Here is a 25,705-nt window from a genome sequence, read left to right as displayed (position 1 = left end):
AGTTTGCTGCAGTTAGTGCGGCTGAGATGCAAATGTATAGTCTCCATTATAGAGCCATTCTGTAAGCAGTATTTACCTCTGTCTTTTTATAACTTTGCCCCCTTCCTGAGTCCTCAAAGAATTTGACATTCTGGTCACCCACCCAGCTAGGCATGTTAACATTTGCGCAGATCCTTGCAGCATTAAATAGGCCTATGTTAGATCCCATGGGAAAGTTTGCTCATGAATACAGAAGAGAACGCGGAATGGAATGACAAAAACTTGGAATGAAGCTAGAACTTTATTCAGAATACTACCTTTAATGTCTTTGGTGTAAATACTGTTTGCTCTACAAAAAGACATGACAGTCTTCAAAGGATTAACCTGCAAGGGTCATTCGTTTATTAGTCATCCAATTATGGTTCGATGGAGCATGATCCTTAAACTCAAACAACCTGATTTGCTGCCTGTGACAATCAATTTGCTGTTGTGACCCCTGTTAGGCAATTCAGTGTTGGTGTCTGCATCACCCCAACAAATAAGAGCCCATAAGTGGGCAAAGGGACACAATCTTGATCCCCAGGGTTATGCTGTGGGCAAAGAACTCCCATGCAAAATAAAAAAAACAGGTTTTTCATACAGGAGTCTCACTTTTAGTAGTCTGATTTGTGGACCTTGATTGTACCAGCCAGTGGTTGCATGCCCTTTTGGATTTCCTGTCTCAACGATTGGATCTGTTGCTCTCAAAGGAAACCTCCAAGAATCACTATCAGTGGAAGAACCCTTCAAGGTCTACAAACTCTACATTTCATACAGAAATAAAATTGAAAAAAAAAACATAATTGGGCCAGGTCAGGCGCTGTGTTGTTTGGCAGCCCACAGAGGATTGGGTATGAGGCTTGGCCCTAGGCAAGACCCTGCCTGCCACAACCTCCTCTACAGGACATGGATTCTAGTGGATCTTCGCAAAACCAAAGTAAATGATGGACGGAGTGTTGAACATTGCAAGCACTCACCCCCAGTCAACTGATCTGGTTTTAATCCACCACCGTTCTTTAGCCCACAATGCCACCCCAGTTCAGACATGGCCATATGCAAATCAGTCTGACCCTGTGCCTCATGGGAACAGTCCAGCCCGAACTGCCAAGCCATGTCTTCCCTGGACCGAAAACAAGCTTCCTAGGACCGGTTTCTGGCATTTCAGCCGTCTTCAGCCAGGCTTGCTTGAATCCAGTGGCAAAGTGAGCAAGGGACTCACGTCTGAGCATACCCTGCCAACTTATGGCGAACAAAGCAAAGTAAATGATGGACGGAGTGTTGAACAACACTCCGTCCATCATTTACTATGGTTTTTGCTTTGTTCGCCATAAGTTGGCAGGGTATGCTCAGACGTGAGTCCCTTGCTCACTTTGCCACTGGATTCAAGCAAGCCTGGCTGAAGACGGCTGAAATGCCAGAAACCGGTCCTAGGAAGCTTGTTTTCGGTCCAGGGAAGACATGGCTTGGCAGTTCGGGCTGGACTGTTCCCATGAGGCACAGGGTCAGACTGATTTGCATATGGCCATGTCTGAACTGGGGTGGCATTGTGGGCTAAAGAACGGTGGTGGATTAAAACCAGATCAGTTGACTGGGGGTGAGTGCTTGCAATGTTCAACACTCCGTCCATCATTTACTTTGGTTTTTGTAGTGGATCTTCAAAAAAAAAACTACAATGAAAGTCTTTAAATTGCAGTTGTGTTTTTCCTGCTCATAAAACAGTAACTTGATGTTTGAAAAATCTTAAGTTAAAGTGAAGTAATATGAGTATAAACAAGAACCCCCTGAAATTGGTCTGTTATCGCAAGCTATAACTCACACTCCTGCAGCCCTCATGACCTTGGCAAGATGACTGACATCTCAAATAATATAATTAATAGCATCATTGATGCCTAGTGCTTTGTATTCATGTGTATATCTCATGTAATGCACTTTTTAAAAAAATGAAAAGTTTTCATGCATCTGACCTGGATCTCTGCTCACCCCGCTACTATTAGAGGTAGTTTTTCTCTTCAGCAAGTTGTGTTTTGGCCACCCATTGCACTTAGAGTTAACATAGACCAGTTAATAGAGGAACTGCGTATTTGGGAGAGAGCAATAGCAAATTTATCCAACCAAGCAAGACCAAAAAAATCGTAAAGTAGGCGAAAATAAGCAACACATTTTATTTAGCACCAGGGAGTTTAACACCTTTAAAGTTTTATCAGTAAATACATTATGGGGTAAAGAGGTCCATTAACTTTATGCCACAGACTTAATACGCAGAGTGTGGGCAGGGCTTTTGAGGAGATGGTTAGTTCCTTATTTAAGGATATGATGGGTAAATTTGAGATATGAGGAATATAAAGCAGCTTGCCAAAAATGGACTAAAATTGGGTGATGTTTTTAAAAAGAATTGGTCACTAGCGCTTCAAGCTTATGTAGTAAAAACATTTAAAACAATACTAAGGCATGTGGAAGCTGTGGTTTATTGAGAAACCACTTCTGAAAAGCTCAGTCCTAAATAACGCGGCTAGATGCAGCTATATTGTATTAGCAACATGCCTGAAGCCACAGAGGATAGTAATCTACAGAATTGTGTCAGTATGTTTTTGTGTGATACCATATTCTGAAACAAGACCTCACACGACCCATTTAATGAAATAGAGGATTGATCAAGCACCTTACAGATTAAACCAACATTTAAAAAACCTACAAAGATAATGAAGTTGAACTTTTTAAGACAGTCCATGAAAGAAAACATTTTAACTGAAGTAGTAAAATTGAAAACAATTGGAAACCGGGTGTTACGCAGTGCAAGTAGCACGCAGCTCCTCTGAATTCCACTCCAGTCCCTGAGAAAATGCTGCTTGAGGCTGTTTCCTACTTTGCTGGAGGCGTGAGGCTGCCATTAGCGGAGCCCTTTGAGATCTCTGGTGTACACTGGTGGTCGACTGTCCATTACTCTGGAGAAGAGTAGCCATGATGGTACAAGTCAATGTGTGTTTTGGGTGGGTGAGTCCACTAAGATCAAAAGAATAATTCAATCGACCTGCAGTGGTGGCAGTGCCATCATGGCTACTCCTAGCAGCCACAGTCTATGATCATTGAGCTCAGAAGGTTCAGAGGAAGTCGCGATCCCTGCCAGCTTAAGCGCCTGCCATCAGCACTCCCCAGCCAGGTGCCTTGATGTGTCTACTGCTGGCTGAAATAAGGGCACACGAGCAGTTAAAGAAAAGCAAACACATACTTGCAGAGTTGGCCATCAGCATCTCATTAATCTTCTCCCTTCAGGCATTTTAAATATGGAAAAGGGATGATGCCTCAAAATGATGTACCTGTATTAACTGAAGTTCCCCCCCAGTACCTGAAAAGGGCCATCTTTTTTCTTTCTTTTATTCAAACACCACTGTTTGTTATCAGCCCAGGCCATCGCCTATGGAAAATGCACCCATCAAGTACAGCCTGGTTGCCTTAATCGCAAATGAGGATCAAGCCAGTCGCCCTTTTACCTAAGCACCAGTGCAGTTTTGGAACCCTTGATCTCTTTTTCATGAATGAGTTAAAGCCAACCTGAAATGCTACTGACGCCATTAACAAATGCTTCCCAAAAAGAATTGCAGAAAGATTTGAGGAGTTTCTTTGATTTGACAAAAGTGACAGTGCCCCTAAATAAAGGCAAGCCACATCATACTGGTAATCCACAATTAGAAGTTCAAATCTCAACTATGGCCCTTACAACAGCTGATAGCTTGGAGAATTTGGACACTGTTAATAAGGTTCTCCATGCTTACCTTGAGAAGGGCTTGGAATAGGCCTTGGTGCACGAGGCAACGCGAGCACGAAGTGTGATAGCTTGAAGAAAGATGTGGATGCTTTGGAGGTCTAAATAGTAGAAATGGAAACTAAGCTGGAACAGCCTCAGTAGAAGATGCTCTCCTGAAAGAAATTGAATCATTTAGATGGTAGACTGTACATCTCTCAAAAATTAGAGAAATCAGACAAATTATTACCAAGGAGAGAACATCTGCATATGAAGACTTGGAGTATGTGGGGGCCCTGAACTTCAAGCTTCTGGGTATAGCCTACTCTCTAATTACTATTCCAACTCTAGTCCTGCAGTATTTTGTGAAAAGTTAACTATTCCACAAGAATATGCGATGTTACTCGCATGCGATTACAACACGGTCGTTATAACGACGCGTTGTTACAACGCAAACCATTACACCACAAGTCGTTTCTACGACTTGCTGTAGGAGGCACGCTGGACTTAGGAATAGTATAATTTACTATTCCTAAATCCAGCTTGTGCAACACAAGGGAAGGTGCTGGAATAGTAAATTATACTATTCCTTAATTTAGCGCGCCCCCTACAGCAAGTCATAGAAACGACTTGCGATGTAAAGGTTTGCGTTGCAACGACCGCGTTGTAATCGCTTGCTATGTAGCGCATGCGATGTAAACGCTGTTTCCCATTCCACAAGTAGTTTAAAAGAGGGTTGAAAATTGTAATTTTGCAATTCCTGGAAGTGCTAACCTGACTTCATCACTCAAAGTAAAACAACAAAGACACATTGGCAGCTCCCAAGAAGACCGACACAGGAAAAAAGTCCACGGCACATCCTAGCAAAGCTACCCCATTTCACTGAGAAGGAGAAGACATAGGTGGGGATTTCCTTTCCAGGGCCACCCCCATTAGCTCTTTAAAGATTGCTCATTAGCTAGGCTGCGCCACAGGCTCTCGTTCAGGCCTGTTACACACAAATTAATATATCAAGACATATGCTACAGTTGGACTTGTCCTTTCAGCTTGGTGGTGAGACAGTAAGACATACCACTTTACTGATCTTATGGAAGTTACATGTTTCTAAACATTGACCAGTATGGATCTGAGCCTCCTGACAGTGGACAATGCACAGATTTTCCGCTGACACTCTGGGCCTATAATTAATAGGCCACAATACCAGCAAGAAAACGCTGAAATCGGTGACCACATCACTAATTACAAACGTGTTCTTTAGTACATAGCTCAGTGTGCGAAATGCCTCGTTCCACCTCTTTGCCATCTCCCTTTAGACCTATTCACCAGAATCCCCATTTCGGTTTTATGACTCCTTTGACAAATTAAGTTTGTGAGGATGCAGACTTCTATCCATCATGCTCTGTAAAGGTGTTCTTTAATCTTACATGCAGTGTAAACTAGATTGTGGAATAGTGTCCGGTGATTGCTCTACGCTTAATTGTTTCATTAGGTTGTGCACACAGTAACAACTAAGGAAATACCACTTTGAAACTTTATTTTCTGCAGTGTTTTCAGTAGGATTTTAGCTATACTTTGTAAAATACTGTTGCAGTTTAAACGTCGACCTCCGAAACAAGAGTAAGGCAAGATGGGAACACAATCTCTACACATTAATTGCCGAGCAGGGCAAGTGAACCCCTTTAAGTGATATACCTAAAAACTCCGTAATCATGGACAACAGAGAGGTCTGTTATAAAATGATGTAATATTGGTACTACACCCTGGATAAACTGCATTACATGTTCTCCAGTATTAATTCAATTTACTGGAGGGGATGTAGTTCCAAAGGGAACACCCCCTCCTATTTGTATGGTTATCATCTGTTGGAAAACACTAGGAAATTAATTTTAGGCTTAATGCTCTCAAGATGATCAGATATTACATGCATGAATAAATGTTTGATTTGACATTGTCTTAGCACAGCTAAACTCAAGACTCCCGCATCATGAAGAGAGTGATGCTGTCTTTGGCATGAACTAATATGGAATATTTGGGTAATAGAACACCATGTTGCCAATATGAAGCAGGAACTCGTTATTAGAATACATGTCAATAGAGCATCCTATTATAATGCTGCCACTTTGTTTACATGCCTTGGATTTATTTTTACTTGATTTATGAGGCCATGTGTAATAGGGATTTGGGCTTTGGTTCAAGGGACAAATGCAGAGATTTCACCCTCTTGTAGTCTTAATTGCTATTTAAAGACCAAACACTATTTGTTGCTTTAGCTGTCTCCTTAATGTTTAAAAAAAAAGCTTTTTAAATTCTTAGATGCAGCCTTAGTAGGTGATGAGATCCAGGGCTTTGTACTGTGTAATTTATTGCGTTAATAAGGATGAGATGCAAGGTCTGTATAATCTCCTATTTGACTTTAATAGTGGAAGGTTTCAGTACTCAGTAATGTGTGGGACGTAGCTTTAATTGTGATGAAATCCATGTCTGTGTGTAGTTTGATTTGTGACTTTAACAGTGTAAAGATTCATTGCTCTGGAGTATGCCAAACCATAGCTTTTTTAGTGGTAACATTCAATGCTCTGCATTGTCTTGGGTACGGTTGCTAATGATAAGACCTAGTTTTGTAAAGTAGAATCTGAAATCAGGCTTTAATAGTAATATAAACCCTCTTTCTGTGAGACATGAAATTGAGTATTTCTGTTCTGCCTTCATCACATTTCTCATGTAAAGAGTTGTTTATTGAATATTTCTCAAGCAATGGATAAAGCTTCTGTGAATGATGAAAATATGTCTGCAGTTGGCTTTTGTGAAGGATGACATCAGTTGCTAGTTACTTCAGTGTAAGAAAAGATCTCCAAGTTGAGTAGGATGCATACAGGAGGGTTTCATTTGTAACACTCAGTGCCTTTCTGCTGTGTGCTTTGTGATTTTCACCCTATCCATGCCTTTCACATCGAAAAAGAAGCGCCATCTTGCAAATTCCTCATCTGAAGAAATTTCCCCAATCGCAAGACTAAACCTGTGTATTCTTTACAATAGTATACCATCCAAATGCAACGTGACAAAATGGTGACTTGAGGTGTGGAAGTGTACTGGCCCCAAGTGTTGAGGGGAAGTTGTGGCACCATTAAGGTGACACCCATGCCTAAGGCAGCAGATTCCAAGTAAAGGCATGTTTTTGTACTGTTCTTCAAGAGGTTTGTTCATTTTTTTTTCTTTTCAGGGCAAAAAAACTAAAATCCAGTTTTAGCCTTTCAAGGACTTTTAACACCAGATGTGTGTATTAGAGCCATCCCATAGGAGCATTTAGCTTTTGGGCTTGGACACCTTCCCGGGCACGCATTTGAGGCCTTTGTGTAGAGAGAATCTAACAATTGTCTACCTTTACACAATTGAAAGCGTAATTTCCACCCCGCCAAATATGAATATGGTCCTTTATTTGAATTTAAAATACCCAAGTGGAATAGACACCTCTCTGGAAATGTTTACTCCATATTCCTTGTGTGAGTCGAAAAATGATTTCTCCTTTTCTACAGTTGTCTGAAAGGCTTTTGCAGTCCTAGAAATATTGACCTAGTCTGTGCAGCCTACATTAGATGTATGACCAAAATCAGAAGTAAAAACAACAGTTGATGGACAGAATGCAGAACAATGTCATACATTCACCCCAGTACAGAGATCTGGGCCTAAATCCATCGTTTTTTTGCTCACCATGCCATTCCAGTTTGAACCCAGCCATATGCAAATCAGTCTTGACCCTGTGCCCAATGGAAACTGTCCAGCCCGAACTGCCAGGCCCGGTCTTCCCTGGACTGGAAACAGGCATCCTAGGACCGGTTTCGGGGTTTCACCCCTCTTCTGCCAGGATAGCTTGATTCCAGTGGCATGAAGAGCACGGGACCAAAGTACTCAGCCACACAGATCACTTTGCCCGTCATTTAAACTTTGGTTGAACTCATTTTGAAACTTGAGCTTCACTCTTTGCCTCATGAGTATAAGAAATAAACAGTGTTGCTTTTAGTGACCTGAGTTTCCTCATGGTGCTCCAGACTTCTGAAAGTCTTGTAATTCAGGTATTCCTTTCTAAATCGAAGCCCATTGCTATTCATAGCAAACCATCTTAATGTAAATAATATAGATTGGATTTGCTGTGGTAAAAAAAGTTTGCACCAGGAAATATTGTCTTGTAATCAACAGACTTTGTTTTGCCGTCTGGCTCAACAAATCTACAATTTCTGGGAAATGGCATGCATTGCCACAAAGAGTTCAACATTACTGTGTGTAGCAATGTTTTTAGCTGGATTACTGCAGATGATTTGAAGTCTTACAAGCAGGAGTGGATACAGTTGAATGCTCAGTGAGGTCTATAGTTGTGCTTAGAAGACTGCCTGGATATGTTGTGTAGAACTCTCCTGAATTTTCTCTTGGGTACTAGTGTCTCTTGGTGCGTAAAGCAGATGTATCGCTTTACGTACGGATGCTGCAAATATATGGTCTATAACCTGTGGCACAGATGACTCCCAATTCTAATGCGTCTCTTTTTTTCAGAAGACCAATAAATAGTGCTGGTGATTGCGGTGGTAATTGCTGCTGTTGCAACAATATTTTCAACCAGCTTGGGGCAAGAGTGGTCAGTTCTTTCTGAATATAACCTCTTCTCAGTTTCCAATTATGGTTCTTAAGTGGGTCCAAGTCCTCCTCCTGAGATCTTAGTTTATATTCTTAAACAATGACTGTCTTCATGCATTCACAGACTCAAGGAGCACTTCTACAAACAAAACTAACTTCTTAAAACATTTGTTACACATTTATATGTGCTGATATGCAGGTAACATTACCTAAAGATATTTATATTTTCTTTTGGCATTAATCCAATTAGGTTATTCTCGTTTTAGTTCATGTTCTATCATTTATCCCTGTCGAATTACATTTGAAATAAAACAAGTAATCAAAAGTCAGATAATGCAACAGGATAGGCAAGAACTTCAAACTTCTGTAAAGGAACTAATTTCCTCTAATAGAGTTAGCTTCATCGCTGCCTCACAGTGCACAGCCGTGGCAGCTGAATGGCAGGCAATTTTACTATTCATGTGAGAAGAATTATGGGTATTCGAGCACTGTTCATAGGGTGCTGGAGAAAATATTTGTAGATCAGAACTGAGAATACCACAATTTGTGATGTGTCAAAACAGAGAAAAATGAAATGGTCTGAGATCATTTTTGTTGATGCATGGAAATTGCAACTCTTAATCCATTTTTGGAACAACTGAAAGAAGTGAGTTTTTAGAGATCTTCATAATAGGAATAGATTTGAATGGTTTTTAAATCAAGTGATACGAGTTGCGGATTGACATTGTTTGCTTGCGGGGAGAGTTTTTTTTTTTGTGTGAATGGGAGGGTTTGGACTGCAAGACCTCTAGATGAAGTGAGATCTTACTTATAACTCCGATTTGTCCTTCAGAGATGGTAACTAAGAGGCTGATTCACAAAATAATTTGAGTATGTTAAGTTACTTCAGCATTACTACTAAACATACCAATACATGCCTATGTGAATCCTCCCAAAAAAGTTCATTCCCTATTAGTAAAAGTGCGAAGAGGTCACAGTTTCTATTTGTACTAGTTGTATATGAATATTCCTGTTTTAGTTGTTTTGCACTAATTACCCTTGAAAATGCCTTGGTGAATTGTACCCTGTGTAGACGTGGATCTCGTAGCAAACCTTCAGTTTAATTTTGTATAGCCAGTGAAGATATTTTTAGGTCTCGCCTGGCGAACGCAGCGCGAAGCGCTGCTATCGCCAGCGAGATCTATTGTTGCTGACTTGCTTCGGAAGTGGGACAGGAGATGTGCACGCGCAGGCTTTTGGCGGATTTGAGTTGGTGTACGCGCTTACAGCCACGCGGCGTGCACATCTCCTGTCCCCCTTCCCTCGCAAGCCAGCATGAAGTTTCACTTTCAATTCTTTTATCATCACCATTAACCCCATGGTCCCCTCCACAGTCCCGTGATTCCTGCTCCCATTGTTTATCCTCTTTTAACAGAAGAACGTCTGGATACCTGCCCCCACAAACCAGCCCTCCCGCGGACGGAGCTCAGGCAAGAGCGCAACTTCTGCCCCCCACCCCCATTCCTCGCCGCATCACCTCTGGGGGCAGACTGGTCGCGGTGCTCTGCCGGTTGTTGTTGGTTCTCCGGCCCCGGCCCTTGGGTGCCTTCTTACCCCTGGGCTTCAGAGCGGCGCTGATCTCCAGGCCCGAGCAGAAGAGCTCGGCCATACAGACCTCCATGGCGCGGCTCTGACCCCCGGACTCCCCGCCCCCCACCCGGCAGCAGCGGCTCAGTACCGCAGGCATCGGCCCTCTGACACCGGCCGGAGCCGGGCCAGCGACATACACAAGGGGGCGGGGCCACAGCGAGCGCGCTGGAGCATTTAAATCACTGCTTCGACTGGCACTGATTTTACATCAGACTTGAACAAGACCTCTCCCAGGTTCCGAGGGCACATGGGTGGGTGGCTGAGCGCTCTGCCGTGAGAACGGGCTCGCGTACGGGTTGCGCGCATGGCACGCTTTCGCTTTCCCTCCCCTCATCGGCCCCTCCTTCGCTCAGAGCACCGCCGTACTACATTTTCTTCTTCTGCGGCTAAGGTTCTATCTCAAACATTTCATTTGGTCTTTGCAATAGAACATTGGAAACATTTTGAAAAATTGTACGTGCAGCCATGTATTTGCTTGCAGAAAGAGGGAAGTGTCACTTATAGTCGTTGAATGTTACTCATAATTACACTGAAATTATAAAAATGTCACACTTAGCATTCTGAAACTTTGGGAGCTATGTTGCATACACAAGTAGCAGGTGCAACGTTACCCCTCCAGAGCTTTCTTTAAAATGTAAAAAAGTATTACGTGTGCATGTACATGGTGGGGTAATGTACTGTAACTGCTCTCCTGTGAAGCTGTGCTATAACTCAGTATTCATTTAAAAATCAATGTTTTGTTGGAAAACAGTGACCAGCACTTTCTGGGTTCTAAACAAGCATTTGCAATGCAGTAGGTCTTGCATTTGCGAAAATTTGAGCTATTGGCATTGTAATGACAATGCCTTTTATTTATGTGTTCATAAAAGCTGCAAGCGGTGCGTAAACACGCACTTATAGTTCCTGCTTACGAAAAGAAAGACTGGCAGTAAAAAAGGCATAGTTACTGCCAGAGTTGCTTTTCGCAAGCAATGCCTGCACAAATATGCCCAAAGTGCGTGTTTACGCACCCCTTGCACATTCTTAACATATATAATTAAAAGGCATTGATATTTACAATGCCAATAGTACAAACTCTTGATTTATGTGTTGTCTCTATGGCCTACTTCGTAATCACATATCTTTAGTTTACCAAATACGTACTCCCATTGTCCTGTCATCTTTGTGTGCATTTTGTGCCATAGTAGCATACTTAGGTCTCACATTACTAAAAATTAGAGCTATTGGTGTTGCATTATTCTTTGCAACGCCAAAAGCTCAAACTTTTACTAATGCGAGACCTATTGCATTGCAAATGCTTGTTCTCTTATGTTTTCATGTTTTTGTGGATTGTAGAGAAGCACTGAAAATTTAAAAAGTAAGGGATTGTGTATAATCTAGCTAAGCAACGCTTCCAAAGCTGTGCCATGAGATAAGGGCATGAACTGCAGTTCTCGGGTGATTGTAGAGTAAGTGATTTAAACTTCTGATCATACGCAGCTTTTACCATTTTGCTGATAACTGAGCCAAACCAGTGATTTTACTGATTGAGAGAGAGAAGCAGAGAAGTCCTTCATTTTAGTGTTTTGATAAGTGAGTCGTCAGCATTTTTTCAACTGGGCTCAGTGTTTTGAGAGACAGATTTTAAAATGTTTGGTGCTATGATTGAGCAAGATTGAGCAAGGAGAAATGCCTCAAGACATCGGAGCTTTTCAAAACGCAGATTTTCCAATCTCAATCTCCGGTGATGGTTTGTTGGGAGGGATAGTAACTACCTCTGCACTTAACGTGAACACTTTAATTCTCCTTGGTTGAGATTAGTCTAATTCAGTCAGTTGAGTTCAACAAGTGAAGTTTTGAAACGCTAATAATAAATCCAAGGTTGCTGCAGCAGCCATGCAGATTCCTCAAACCTTCACCCATCTTTGCCCATCACAGTGTTAAGGACATGACAACCAGAATACATGGGGAACTGGAATGAAATACAGAGAGAGACAGAATTACAGCAGTGACCATGACTAGTTACTTCAAAAGTGTCGTTTTAAGCAGTCTCCCTTAGGGTTTATGTCAGGTCTGCCCCCACATCACTTCCGGTATGATTCTTGTGATGTGTGGCGAAGGGCAATAAGACATATGAAAACACTGTCATTAGTTGTGCCCTTGCATTATATACATAACTAACTTACAGCCCCTTATGTATACCTATTCGGTCAATGTAACTTTCGATTCAGGGTAGGCTCGTCTTTCATTCTTTTGTCAAGTGCTTTGCTAACACACCCCTTATAACATACAGAAAATGTATGGTATGACTTTGTAGTCCAAATGCTGTCAACTTGAACGTTTTCTCCCAGTTCTTGTATCTGAAATACCTGCTTTTGAGCTCCAGCTTACCAAAAACATTCTTCCGCTTTCAGCATTACATAATGCTTGGGTTAAGACAATACAATGTAAGCATTACAGCTTGTGAGAACTGGGTAGCTGATTAGCCAAATAACCTATTTGCTGGGATTAGTTCCTAGTACGAATCTATTTCACCGCAGTGCCTTGCTGATAACGTTAGGAATGACCAAGATGCAGCACTAGTTCGTCTATGACTAAACAAGTGTGCTCCGTGCACCATGATTTGGTTATTCAGAGTAAGTCCAGATAATAAAAATAGATGAGATTGGCAGTGTCAGAGTGGTGCGCCTTTGCTATTCTGGCATTGTGAAGCATACACCCTAGCCCGGTGGTTGTGCTTGGCATTGGCGGATATATATGTTGCGTAAAAGTTGAATGCATTGTTAGGGTTTAAACATTTGTGGAATGTGATTGGGTTCAAGGAGAAGGAAGTATGCTAGTAATGTGCTGTTGCTCTGAAAGTAACTTCATTTTGGTTATAAAAATAGTTTCTAATGTTGATTTGTAATAGTATATGAGATTGGATTGGGTCAGGCCCTTTAGGGAGGGCCCACGAGTAATATAATGATATTACTTGTAAAAGATGTTGGCCCTCCAGAATTTTGAGAGGGTCATTGGTCTAACCCTCACCTCCATGTGCACAGACCTTGCTCTCACCCTTGCAACGCCCATGCTACACCAATCATCCGAGGCATCTCTGATTTTCTGCTTACAGGGCTGTGCATGTCCTAACCCTCTTTCTTTATCGACATAACCTATATTTTGCTGTTTTATAATCCCCAGAGATGATGTGCTCTGTTGCTCTTTACATATTCACTGCGGCACACACAAAATTGCTAACCTCTTTCTTATATGTGGTTAAAGAGTAGTTTAAACAGTGATAGGGTGTAGCGTTTCTTCTTAATGGCTGACCCTCACAACAGTTCTTGTGCATTCAGCTGAGGGCACTGAGGACAAACGTTCTATTTCTTCTCCACAAAGTCCTAGACCTACCTATTTGCCAGATATCTTAAGTAAGAACTTTCAAGATAAGATACTACACCTCCACTAACCAAGATCACCCAAGACTTCCCATCTACATTACAACTCCCCATCTTGTCAGGCCTCAAAGGTGTAGTATGTTTATTATAAACAAGGGAACCCGTGAGGTGAGAAGGACCTTGGGTACTTACTATTTTGAAAAAAAATTGGTCCTTCAAACATACATAAGTGTAAGAACAATGAATATAGACCAGAATCGGTACTATATTAAGTGAAAATGTCCAGCCGGACATATAGATTTAATATTTAACCGTGATAAATTGGAATTACATAGAGCATGATAGAGTGGGACACAGTCATGTATCCTTCGACAAACAAAACATTTAGAGACCATCACAAATATTTAGAAATTTTTCAGGCGAAAAAACCAAGCTTAACGCCGATCCCGATAATAGGGGCAAGCTTTTTAGAAAGTAACCAGTGATGCACAACTTTTAACACATGTGTTTAACGTGCATACTGTTCAACAAGTCGACCTCGTTTCGATCTTTAACAAGATACATAGATCATCATCAGAACTAAACAATGACAAGCCTGAGAGCACACTGCCGGAATTATAGGTGCGCGGGGTTGAGAAAAGCTGTCTGGGGGTTGAGACTACTAGCTGTGCATCTGAGGATAGGGGCACACTAGCGAGTCGGTTCCGTTGAAAGTGAAGTGGCGGCGCCGGTGGTAAGTAGATCTGGGCGTCTGCGGCGGTTTTAGGCCTCTTGCCAATCACAAGGGTAGCCGATTGGTCATGAAGATCAGGACAAGCTGAATTGCTGGTGTACGGAGCCCGCAATTCCGGGAGTGAAGGGGGCGGTGTCAAAGGTGTAGTATGTCGCACTAGCAGAAGTTACATTGTGATTCTGCACGAGAGCCCTTACCTCTTCCTCCTGCCCACCTCAGCCCTCCCTTCTAATTTTCTTAATGTTTGAATGTTGTTACTATAACCTTATCATGTAGAATCAGTTAATGTTGCATGTAAACCCCTACTAATTCTAACTGGTGAAGTGATGCTTTAGAAAAGCTCTGTAAATACATTAAAACTATATTGATATTGAAGGAAGGACCAGTACTACAAAGGACCATGTACTTAGCCAGATGTGACAGGCAGTGCCCCATCACTAAAGAGGATTCGGTTTGATCTCTCAGTACCCTTCCATTCTTAACTTGAAGTCCTTAACTGACCATTTATGAGGGAAAACGTTATCGGCACACACGCAGGTCAGGGAATTTTTCAGTAGGAAAATTCACAGTAGCAAGGACTGAAGCCTATAGCACTTGAATACCCACTCAAACATATTTATTACTGTACTGTAGAGTGGAGCCCCTGAAAGGTGTCCTGCATGTGATGGCACCAGGGTGCCCAAAACGATCCTGTAGTCTTGAACATTTTGATTATTTTGTGATTCAGTGAAGGTCTTTTACTTCGTCTGTACAGGGCCATAAACGATGCTCTACCTTGAATACTTTTTCGTTGTGCATCACAGAAAGCAGAAGAATGGGGTGGTGGGCAAACCATAAGTGGATAGAGTACGGTAGAATGTTTCTGACATTGGACTGTCTCCATACTATTACAATATTATCTGTGCCATATCATTAATACCTGTGGTTGATTTTCAACCTTCTCATTTAAGTGCCTATTTGAGACATTAGACTCTCCATTGAGTTAGTAGTTTGGCATATTGTGAATGATCAAGGATCCACTCTGAAAGGTTTTTGCAATTCTTCTGAGAAACTGTGAAACATATTCATTTTTTTCCACCACATCTCTGCTCTGCGTAGTACTCTGCTTCAACTCCTTCTATGTTTATGACCAGTGTTCATGTCCATAAATCTGTAGTGTTTAGTGTTTACGATACCAATGTACTGACTATTCCGTCCTTAAGACCTTTTTATCAGCTTCTATGAGTTTCTCAACTGACTAAAAAACAATTGTATTTAATTTATTTTCCCGACTACTTACATGTGAGGTACTACACCCTGAAGCTTATCTGAGCGCTTTGTGTAGAACTCTGCAGTATGTGTTGTTACATGAGAATAGGCAGATCTTAACAAAGGTACTGAAGGTGGGTTGTGTTGCCTATCAATACTGAAGGGTTTGTATTGAAAGATTTAGGGGTTCTAGATACAGTATGGCACAATGAAAACAATGTGGTTATTACGTTTTTCTTTATTTTTTTATCCGATTCCAATACATTTTGCATATCTAGGCTAAGTAGATTAAAACAAGGCTGGAGACATTCCAATCTAATGCCAGCCATATTCCAGAACTAAGCACTGTGCATGCATAGCAATCCAAAAGACACACAATTGATGGACGGAATGCAGAACAAATCAAAACATTCACCCCCAGTCAAGCGATCTGGGTTAAATCCATCATTCTTTTGCTCACCATGCCACCCCAGTTTAGACCTGGCCATATGCAAATCAGTCTTGACCCTGTGCCTCATGGGAACAGTCCAGCCCGAACTGCCAAGCCAGGTCCTCCCTGGACCGGAAACCAGCATCCTAGGACTGGTTTCGGGGTTTCACCCTTATTCAGCCAGGATAGCTTAATTCCAGTGGCACAGTGAGCCCAGGACCCACGTCTGGGCATACCTGGCGCACATAGGATGAGAAAGCAAAAGACACACAATTGATGGACGGAATGCAGAATAAATCAAAACATTTACCCCCAGTCAAGAGATCTGGGTTAAATCCATCATTCTTTTGCTCACCATGCCCCCCCAGTTTAGACCTGGCCATATGCAAATCAGTCTTGACCCTATGCCTCATGGGAACAGTCCAACCCGAACTGCCAAGCCAGGACCTCCCTGGACCGGAGACAAGTATCCTATGACTGGTTTCTGGGTAACACCCTCCATCAGCCAGGCCAGCTTGAATCCAATGGCAAAGTGAGCAAGGGACTGATGAGGAGTGAAACCCCGAAACCGGTCCTAGGATGCTGGTTTCCGGTCCAGGGAGGACCTGGCTTGGCAGTTCGGGCTGGACTGTTCCCATTGGGCGCAGGGTCAAGACTGATTTGCATATGGCTGAGTCCAAAGTGGTATGGCATGGTGAGCAAAAAAACGATGGATTTAGGCCCAGATCTCTGTACTGGGGTGAATGTATGACACTGTTCTGCATTCTGTCTATCAAATGTTCTTTTTGCGCTGATAAAGGTACCAACATTCATGCACAAAGCATTACAGGCCAGAATTAGACTCCTCCTTTGCAACATACTTTTTCAGGCCTAACTGTTGGATTGTACCCTCAGCGCAAACTAAACCTCACTTCAAGCAAATAGGTCTATTGTGTGTCAGTCTGTTAATGCTTCGACATGAACCCCTTCAAAAAGGCAGTGTCCAAACCTATGGACATGAAATACCAGGGATAAACCTCTGTGATAATGTTTAACCTCTTTGTCTTCTGTGGTCACTGTAGCCTTAGGCACAGGAAAATATCCGGTTCCTCAATGTCTTTTGTGTAGATAAGATAAAAAGAAAATGAGGGAAACTGTATTACCAAAATATTACATTTATCTGCATTGGCTAAATCCTTACAGCGTTGTTGTGTTAGAATCTCAATTATTGACACAACACTGAATTGTTTGCAGGGTTGCATAATCTGAACGTTTTGGAGGAATTTATTATCTGGACCATCAATAGAGGTTTAGTGGAAATCACAAAGGAACATAAAGAAATATGTGTGAATGTATGTCTGGTTAGGATTGGTTTTATCTCCAACAATGAATTAATGTTTAGGTCTGTGATTTAGTTTTTGTACTTTTTATACTTTTATAACTGTATTTATTGAAGATAATGTGTGATAAGTTTGATTGAAATATAATGATTTCTATATGACATGATAAATTAACAGATTAAAATAAGTGATCCTTATAGTGCTAATTTTCTATATGAACATGGATCAAATCGGTTGTAAGGAAATACAGTTGATAGTATTAATATATTAGGAAGTTGGTAAACACCACAGCCAGAGCAATAATTGTTTTTTGACCATCCCACATTGTTTTCTAGAATCACTGACACAGTCCTAAAAAACAGTTTAAAACGGAATGGTAACTAGCCTAGTCTCTGCCATCGCTAGTGACTAATAGCGCGGGTGGTATACTCTCATTCCATACTACCAGTCAAGGAACATGCTGCCCTCTAAGGTGGATTGCTTTCGGACTTTAACTAACAACTTATTGACATCCCCTAGTTAAAAAAAAAATAAACTATTTATTACAAGTTATTCCATAAACCTTTCATCAGTCTGCCCTACTTTCCCTCCCAAGTAAAAAAAAATGAAAATAACTTGTGGCCTTTTGTTGGTGATTCAGAAGATTCTCCTTTTGGGAGATATTCAGTATGTTCCAGTGCAAAAAAGAAATGCTTGCAACCTTGCAGTATTAGAAGAAAAACAAGCATTTGCAATGCATTCAGTCTTGCCTTTGGGACCTTATATGTATATAGCTATGCAGCACATTAGCCTGGGTGCTGAAACATCTACTGTTCTTTAACATAGAGGGAAAGTAAGCACCAGACTGTGACACACACCAGGTATGGTAACACGTGGAGAGCAATATTGCCTTTCACTGGGAAATGGTGTAGTCCAAAGCTCTGTTTTTAATATAAAAGCAGGCCTTAGGCGGTCATATCACTGAAAATACAAGATTTGATAAAAATTTTATTGTCTACGGGTGCTTGTGGAAGACAATTTCTACGGACTGGAATCTAGAAAATGCTAAAGTGATTATGGTATTTTACTAACCTCTGCTGGTCGTTTTCTATCAAAGTTAAATAGAGGCAGTTGCCAGAAATATAAAAAAAAGTCCCAAAGCAGAAAGCAATTCTGGTATTTTACTGACCTCTACTGGTCTTATTCTATCAAGACAGTTGAATAGAGGCAGTTGAACAGAAAATAAAGTCCCTAAACGGAAGCAGACAAGTCCTAGGGCTGATCTCCAGAGCCCACAAAGTACATACACATATAAGTATAAACTAAAGTATAAACTAAAGTATAAACTAAAGTATATACAAGAGGTCTCGAATGCTTGACCTAAAAACCAAGGAGCAACTGTTAGTGCTATCCTATGTAGTTCATCTAGGCTTCTCTAAATACAATGTTTGGTACACTGAAATTGTTCTTTGTTATTTTGTTTAAATGTATTTTTACAAATGCTAACTGATGTACCCTGAGGAGACTTACTACTCTTCAATTTTTGACATTTATAGGCTGTTTAGCTTGACCCTGAAGAAGTTGATTATACTGAAGGAACTGGACAAGGATCTGAACTCCGTGGTTATTGCAGTGAAACTTCAGGTAAGTAGCTGCATGAAAATTTTACGTGGATAAAAAAGGATGCAGCGCAATTGTGTATGTACATTATTTTATTAACATCATACTTAGTATGTGTGATATTTCCAATTTTCCCCGCGGGAGCTACTTCTATTTCAAGCTACATTTCATTTTTTTTTTAATGACCTTCAATTAGGACCTGCTGGTAATTATTAGGCCAGCAAGCACTTCTGGTTGTGCAGTATATTTCGTTCCTAAACTCCATTGAGACTACCAGTTTCCTAGGGAAGGATAAAATGAGAACTGATTGATAGATGTACGAAGCATTTTTGTGGTTGCAAACGGCTCAAGTCACAGAATGGGCCGGGTGCAATCACAAATATTCATTTTCATATTTGCAACCCACAGATCATAATTCGGCAGCAAGTTAACGAATCGCATTTTGCGACCCACTACCGATTCGGTATTTGGAAAGGGGCATGTGTGTTTAGAGTGTCTCTTCCAAAAACCTAATCTCAGTGGGGATGTATTAATGGTTTGCAACCGAATTCCAGTCTCAAAACATAAATAAATGACCACCTCCTCAAAGGAGGTGTATAGCCATTTGTAAACAGGAAGAGGGGACCCTAATGGAAGCCTTCCCTTTGTAAATGTTGGAAAAAATATTTTTTAAGAGTAGGCGGAAGTCCCTTACCTACTCTTAAAAAAAAAAAAAATTAAAAAAAAAAAGGTACTTTAACTTTTATTTTATTTTTGGTTTTAAAACACATCTTGCTTGTAAAACGAGTTGAATTGGGGAAAAAAATATTGCTTTATTTAAAAGCAACAGTGGTCCCTAGGTTAGAGAAGGAAGAAGCAACAAATAAATATAGACTCAGTCGGTACTATATTGATTGGACTTGTCCAGCCGGACATAGGTATAATATTTACTTTCTAAACAAATTTTAAAAAAATGTTTGCACACACAAATACTTGAAGTGGGACACAAGCCTGTATCCTACTAAACCAACAAAACACAAAAAGGGGCTCAGGCAAAGGTCATAGTTTGTTGCAGAAGTATCACAGTTTTTGTAACAAATCCAAGCGTACACCTTTACATTTTTTCAAATAAAGAATTTTCCAAGTATAAGGTGTTTCAAAGTGTTGACGGCGTTTTGATCCATATGGTTAATGCGTGGATCATCATCAGGACAATGAATGAATGCCTGAATCAATAGTGCCTTAATTTACCGGTTATTCCTTTTTATAGGGCCGGAACGAGGGCATCAGTGTGCTCGTGAAGGTATCGGTTGATGTCCTTTAGAGGTGAACGGAGGGTATGGTAGAGCCACAGGTCTTCCATAGCCCTGATCCTCTGCTCCTCCACAAATCTATACGGCCATCGAGCTGTCAGAGCACACACCTGTGGCTCTTCCATACCCTCCGCTCACCTCTAAAGGACATCAACCGATACCTTCACGAGCACACTGATGCCCTCGTTCCGGCCCTATAAAAAGGAATAATCAGTAAATTAAGGCACTATTGATTCAGGCATTCATTCATTTTTCTGATGATGATCCACGCATTATCCACATGGATCGAAACGCCGTCAAAACTTTGAAACACCTTATACGTGGAAAATTCTTTATTTGAAAAATGTAAAGGTGTACGGTTTGATTTGTTACAAAAACTGTGATACTTCTGCAATAAACTATGACCTTTGCCTGAGCCCCTTTTTGTGTTTTGTATTCTCTTGGTTTAGTAGGATACAGGCTTGTGTTTCACTTCATGTATTTGTGTGTGCAAATTTTTTTTGAACTTTTTTAGAAAGTAAATATTAGACCTCTGTCCGGCTGGACAAGTCCAATCAATATAGTACAGACGGAGTCTATATTTATTCGTTGCTTCTTTATTCTCTAACCTAGGGACCACTGTTAAATGATTCCCAGGGTCCCTGGCTGACTTATTTGGGGTCCCTTGTTGCTTTAATATATATTTATTTAAAAGCAATCACAGACATGGTGGGCTGCTGTCGTACTGGTACTGGTGGTGGTACCGGTGATGGTACTGGTGGTATTGGGAGTGGTACTGGTGGTATAGGTGGTACTGGTGGTATAGGTGGTACTGGTGGTAGTACGGGTGGTGGTGGTACTGGTACTGCATCGACCGAGGTGTGCCCCCTGCTTGGAGCCGCCCTCGCCTGCTGTCGCGATCCCTGCCCGGGCCTTGGGCAGCGGTGGTAGGAAGCAGCCTCTGTGTAGCTGCTCAGGAGGCTGTTCCAGCTCAGGTTGGCCCTGCTTGACTTCCGTCATCCAGGATCGGGTTCAGGAGGCCTCGGGTAAGGCGGTGGCGGTAATCTGGGAAGAGGGACCTGCTGAGCCTGTGTGCGGTGCGGTCTGGGTGGAGGGGGGAGAGATTTTTTTTTTTTTCCGGTGACAGCAAGGGCAAGAGAGTAGCTTTCTTTCTGGTCAGAGCATTGCCGTACATTGTGTATATTTTTATTGGAAAATGTAGTCTCCACTAGGTGGCACTGTTTGCACATGTATGGTTGAAACAAGTAGCCTTTATTGTTGCTCCCCATAGGACAGTTTGCTTATTCCTGTACAGACAGATTGGGGTGATTTAAATAATTCTAGGCAGAAGGCAGCATACACATTGAGGAGGCACAGTTGTTTTGCTTGGTGTGGGAATCACTTCAGTTGTTTTTCTTGGTCTGAGGGTGTGGCTATTCTCTTGCATGTCTCAATTACTTGTATTGTTTCACCAATAGGTAGTGCTGTTGCCTTATTTAGTCCTAAAAGTTTTTTACAGGCAGCCTTTTTCGATAATAATTGTTTGGGGCATTGTTCAGCATTTCTGCACGACTAAGACTTTTTGTGGTAAAAGTCACAGGCAGTGGTGGCACAATCATCAGAAGGGCACTAATTCCACCTTCCGGGCTGATCTCAGGAGTAGATATGTCTCCTAGGCAAGTGAAGAGGAAGGCTAGTATGGACGTGGTCATGGGGAGACTAGATGCCATACACCAAGTATTAGCTCTGATTCAACCGACTATCCGACTATGGCCACATTGGCACAAAAGGAGGGCGAACAGCCCAAAACTAATACGAAGCCCCCCAGTAATATTCAACTAGGGGGTGAGGAGCGTCCTATGCGGGCGGAGTTCCCCCCCGAAGGTAGCTTTTCCACCAGTCAAGAAAAGGGCATGGAAGAGACCAGCGAAAGGGGGTGAGATTGCAGGAGTTGGCCAGACTAATGTAGGGGCCGCCATGAGTAATGGTCAGTCCTCAGGTGAGGCCATGGTGGTAGGGGAGGAGAGAGTGAGGGACAAGGGGGTTGGTGGGAATGAGCCAGACAACTCTGGATCAGATCTGGTCACTAGCCTTGCCAGGGAGTTATCCTGTCTTACCCAATTAGGCAGCCAGGGCACGTTGAGTGTGGCGGCACGGGGAGGTGTCCCCGGCAGCCCCAGACGCTCCAGCTGTGGGACCCTCACACATTCCTCATGGGGGTGGAGTGGGCACCCAGAGCATCCCATGTGCTTCTGCCCAGCTATTGGGTCCAGGGGGTGTGCACCCTTCAGCAACCGGTTTGGTCCTCCTTACAGTACCACCGCCCACAGCGCCAGATGCAACTGGAGGGTCCTCATCAGGGACAAAAGGTGAGGGGTTAAATACCGCCAGTAGTGCCCATGATCATGTCTTTTCACCTTGGGATCAATTGGGTTTGCACTCATCTGAGGACGTGAGGGCAAAAATTAAGAAGGGTGCATATGTGGATGTTTTTGAACTTACTGTGGTAAAACCCCCTGAAGAGGACAACAAAGATTCCAAAGACTGTTCCCATAAATTGAAGAAACCAAAATTTGAGGAAACACTTATGAAGTGGATTAAGGATTTTACTATTTATCTGTCAGTCCTCTTAGAGAAATCCCCGTAGTGGGGCCCTCAGATGACTTACTACATGAACAAAATAGTGGGTGCTTACGAAGAATTCGGGGGGTCCTGCTGGAAGGAACAAGATAGGGCATTCAGGTTAAAAAAAAAAAGCTTCTAATCCGGTGATGTTTTGGGATCAGACCGAGGTAAGTGCGTGGTTGCGTTGTATAATGTTGAAGAAACCGGAGGGTGGGAGCAAACTACCCTCTCGTCAGGCTTCAGGCAGGGGAGAGCGGAAAGGGGCATGTTGGGCTTATAATAAGAAAGCATGTTCAAGGCCATAAGGGTCTTGTAAATGTAAGCACAGTTGCTCCTTTTGTGGGACAACAGGGCACCCTGAGTTTAAATGTTTTAAGAAAGCCAAGGAAAAAGGTGGACAAAAATGAGCCGGGCCTGGCCCCTGGTTTCCTAACTCCCTCCTTGGTTGCACTGCTGGTTTAGAACCCTTGGTTAAATAAGTATCCACATCGAGAGCAGGCATACCAATTGTACTCTGGTTTTTTATTTGGTTTTAGGATTCCAGCGGTAGGACTTCAGGGCCTAAGTTTGCAAAAATCAACAGTCATTAGTCCAGGGAGTTAAGATAGCAAAGAGAAAGATTGACAAAGAAGCGAAGTTTGGAAGGATGGCCCGGCCATTTGATAAGGCCTCATTCATTGATTTTGTTTGCTCTCCCCTTGGCTTGGTCCCCAAAAGGAATCCAGGGGAAATTAGACTAATACGCAATCTTTTAGCCCCTAGAGGGGCTTCTGTTAATGATCCCATTAACCCTGACCTGACTTCTGTCAAGTATGCTTCACTCAATGGTGCCCTTGAGCTCTTACGGCAGCTAGGTCCAGGGGCACTTTAACCTAAAGCAGACTTAGTCCGCATTTCATTTATTTCCAGATGATTATCATTTGTTGGGTTTTCAGTTCCAAGGGAAGTTTTACTATGACAGGTGCATGCCCATGGGATGCTCGGACTCTTGTGCCTATTTTGAGCAATTCAGCACATTCCTTGAATGGGTTTTCACCCAGGTATCTGGGTCTGCATATGTCATTCACTATTTGGATGACTTACTGTTTTCAATGGTTCCAGGGTATGGCCTGTCCCGCCTCGCTGGATGATGGAGTCCTTCCCAAAAGTGCTGCTGTTACCCAAAAGTGCTGGTGTTGTCAAGTCATTGCTCCTGCTTTTACCATGGGTGGCTGGGCGCAGGTTACCGGTTTGTCTCCACGATCTCAACTGTGCATCTGCGCTGAGAACTTCAGGTTGCACGCTAAAGAGCCTCGGGCTGCGACATGTCCAGTATCTTTAAGTATGGTGCTGGTTGTAGTGTGGGGACAGAATCCTTTAGCGGGGGATAGCAGCAGGCAGGGGCTAGCAGGAGCGAACAAGGTTCATTTGCCAGAAATTAGCATCTCACGCCCTCACCTGCACAAGTCTCACTCGCACAGCTCCATGCCCTGCTCTGTTCACTCCCTGCAGCAGCAACACGCTTGGTACACTTATTTTCACTTTCACTGCACCTTCACCTGTAACACCTTTCCCCGTATACAAATTGCCGCTCTACTGTAATGTACACAACAAATAAATTCATAACTCTACAGTACATTCATTGTGACTGCAGTTGCATTGAATGGGGTATTCCCTGCAAATGTGTTTAATGTTTTTGAGTGATTGCCTTTGGAACACTGTTGTATATGTGGCCTTCATTACCCTAGTTCCATTGGAATATAGGGTGGCCCTTTTTATTTCCTGATTCTCCGTGATATCAATATAGGCAGTTAAATCACACAGTACAGTCACATGTGGATTTCTTAATAATGGAATTCCCTCTTTGTGAAATTAAATAGATGATTGTAAGTGACAGATGTATTTTGGATGATGAAGACTGTATTGTGATAAAAGTGACATAAAATGATTTTTATATGGTTATGATTTTGTGAGAAGTTGACCTGGTATATGCGGTCTACTAGTTCTAGTGGGCACCTTGCACCAGTCCAAACAACCCTTATTGATTAGGTTTAAGACCACCTTTATTGAAAGCTATCCTAATGGTAGCTATGGAGAGCAGCCTTCAGGCTAAATCTTGAAGGAGTGTAAAGCAGCTTGGTTTACCAGATTATAACCTCCTGAATGACTAAATGTAAGGAGAACCACGCCAGAGATACATATATATATATATATATATATATATATATATATATATATATATATATATATATATATATATATATATATATATATATATATATATATATATATATATATAATCTACTTGCGGTCGCCAGTAGATAGTTATAGTTAGGACCGTGTTTCCATAGGAAATCCGCAACATTCTATTTGGAATAACTTTGGCGCCGGTTGAAGAATCCTCGCAAATTTTTCAAAACTAATGGGGCGCTACGCTCCGCTCCTACCCTGAAGGTCTCAGGGGGATTCGTCAAGCGGGGGCTGAGAAAAAAGGGGGGTCCCAAAACGCGTTTTCCCCATGCATTTTGCCATAGGACCATTAGTCCGAGCTACAGCCCGAACGGCTGAACAGAATTACTTGAAATTGGGCAGAGAGGTAGTCCTCAGGTCAGGGATGTGCCTTTTGCAGGTCTGGTGTCAATCTGTTCAGTAGGTCCTGAGAAAATAGCATTTAAATCAATATATATATCTGTAAGCGCGCTCCGTGCGCTTACGGTAAGCTTACCGTACACGTACGGTGCCGTGCGCGAGCTCAATTCTAATTGGTGGTTACATGACTGTAAACATTCGAATCGGTCGAAATCAGAAAGTATCGGCCGCCATTTTCTGTCTCTCGCACTGAAAAACAATGGTTGATAACATGAAAAGGGGGCAACGAAGAGAGTTGCAGACCCCCTAGCGTTCGTCAGGGGGTTCACGAAGGACCAAAAAGTATGAAAAATAAATTTAATAATTTTAAAAAAAAAAACGCGGAGTACGCGTACGGTAAGCTTACTGTACGCGTATGGTAAAAAAAAAAAAAAAAAAAAATCACATTTAATATAGAAATCTAAGGACCCACAAGGGAGAAAAAAACAATTGATATTTTGTAAAAAATGGCGAGGCGTGCACGGTACGAAATGCGCAACGT

General features: G+C 42.1%; 1 protein-coding gene across 2 annotated transcripts in view; it reads left to right on the top strand.

Annotated features, from left to right (window-relative positions):
- The window catches only part of PACS1 (phosphofurin acidic cluster sorting protein 1), a 1,493,664-nt gene that overhangs the window by 230,870 nt on the left and 1,237,089 nt on the right, over positions 1-25,705 (top strand). For both annotated transcript variants that reach the window (XM_085625739.1, XM_085625738.1), the window contains exon 2: positions 18,637-18,724. In XM_085625739.1, the coding sequence (XP_085481865.1) occupies positions 18,637-18,724 (88 nt within the window). The remainder of the gene's footprint in view (positions 1-18,636; positions 18,725-25,705) is intronic.

This window comes from Triturus cristatus, chromosome 9, assembly GCF_964204655.1.
Source record: "Triturus cristatus chromosome 9, aTriCri1.1, whole genome shotgun sequence".
Taxonomy (NCBI): domain Eukaryota; kingdom Metazoa; phylum Chordata; class Amphibia; order Caudata; family Salamandridae; genus Triturus; species Triturus cristatus.
This window is presented reverse-complemented; position numbering and strand designations above follow the sequence as displayed.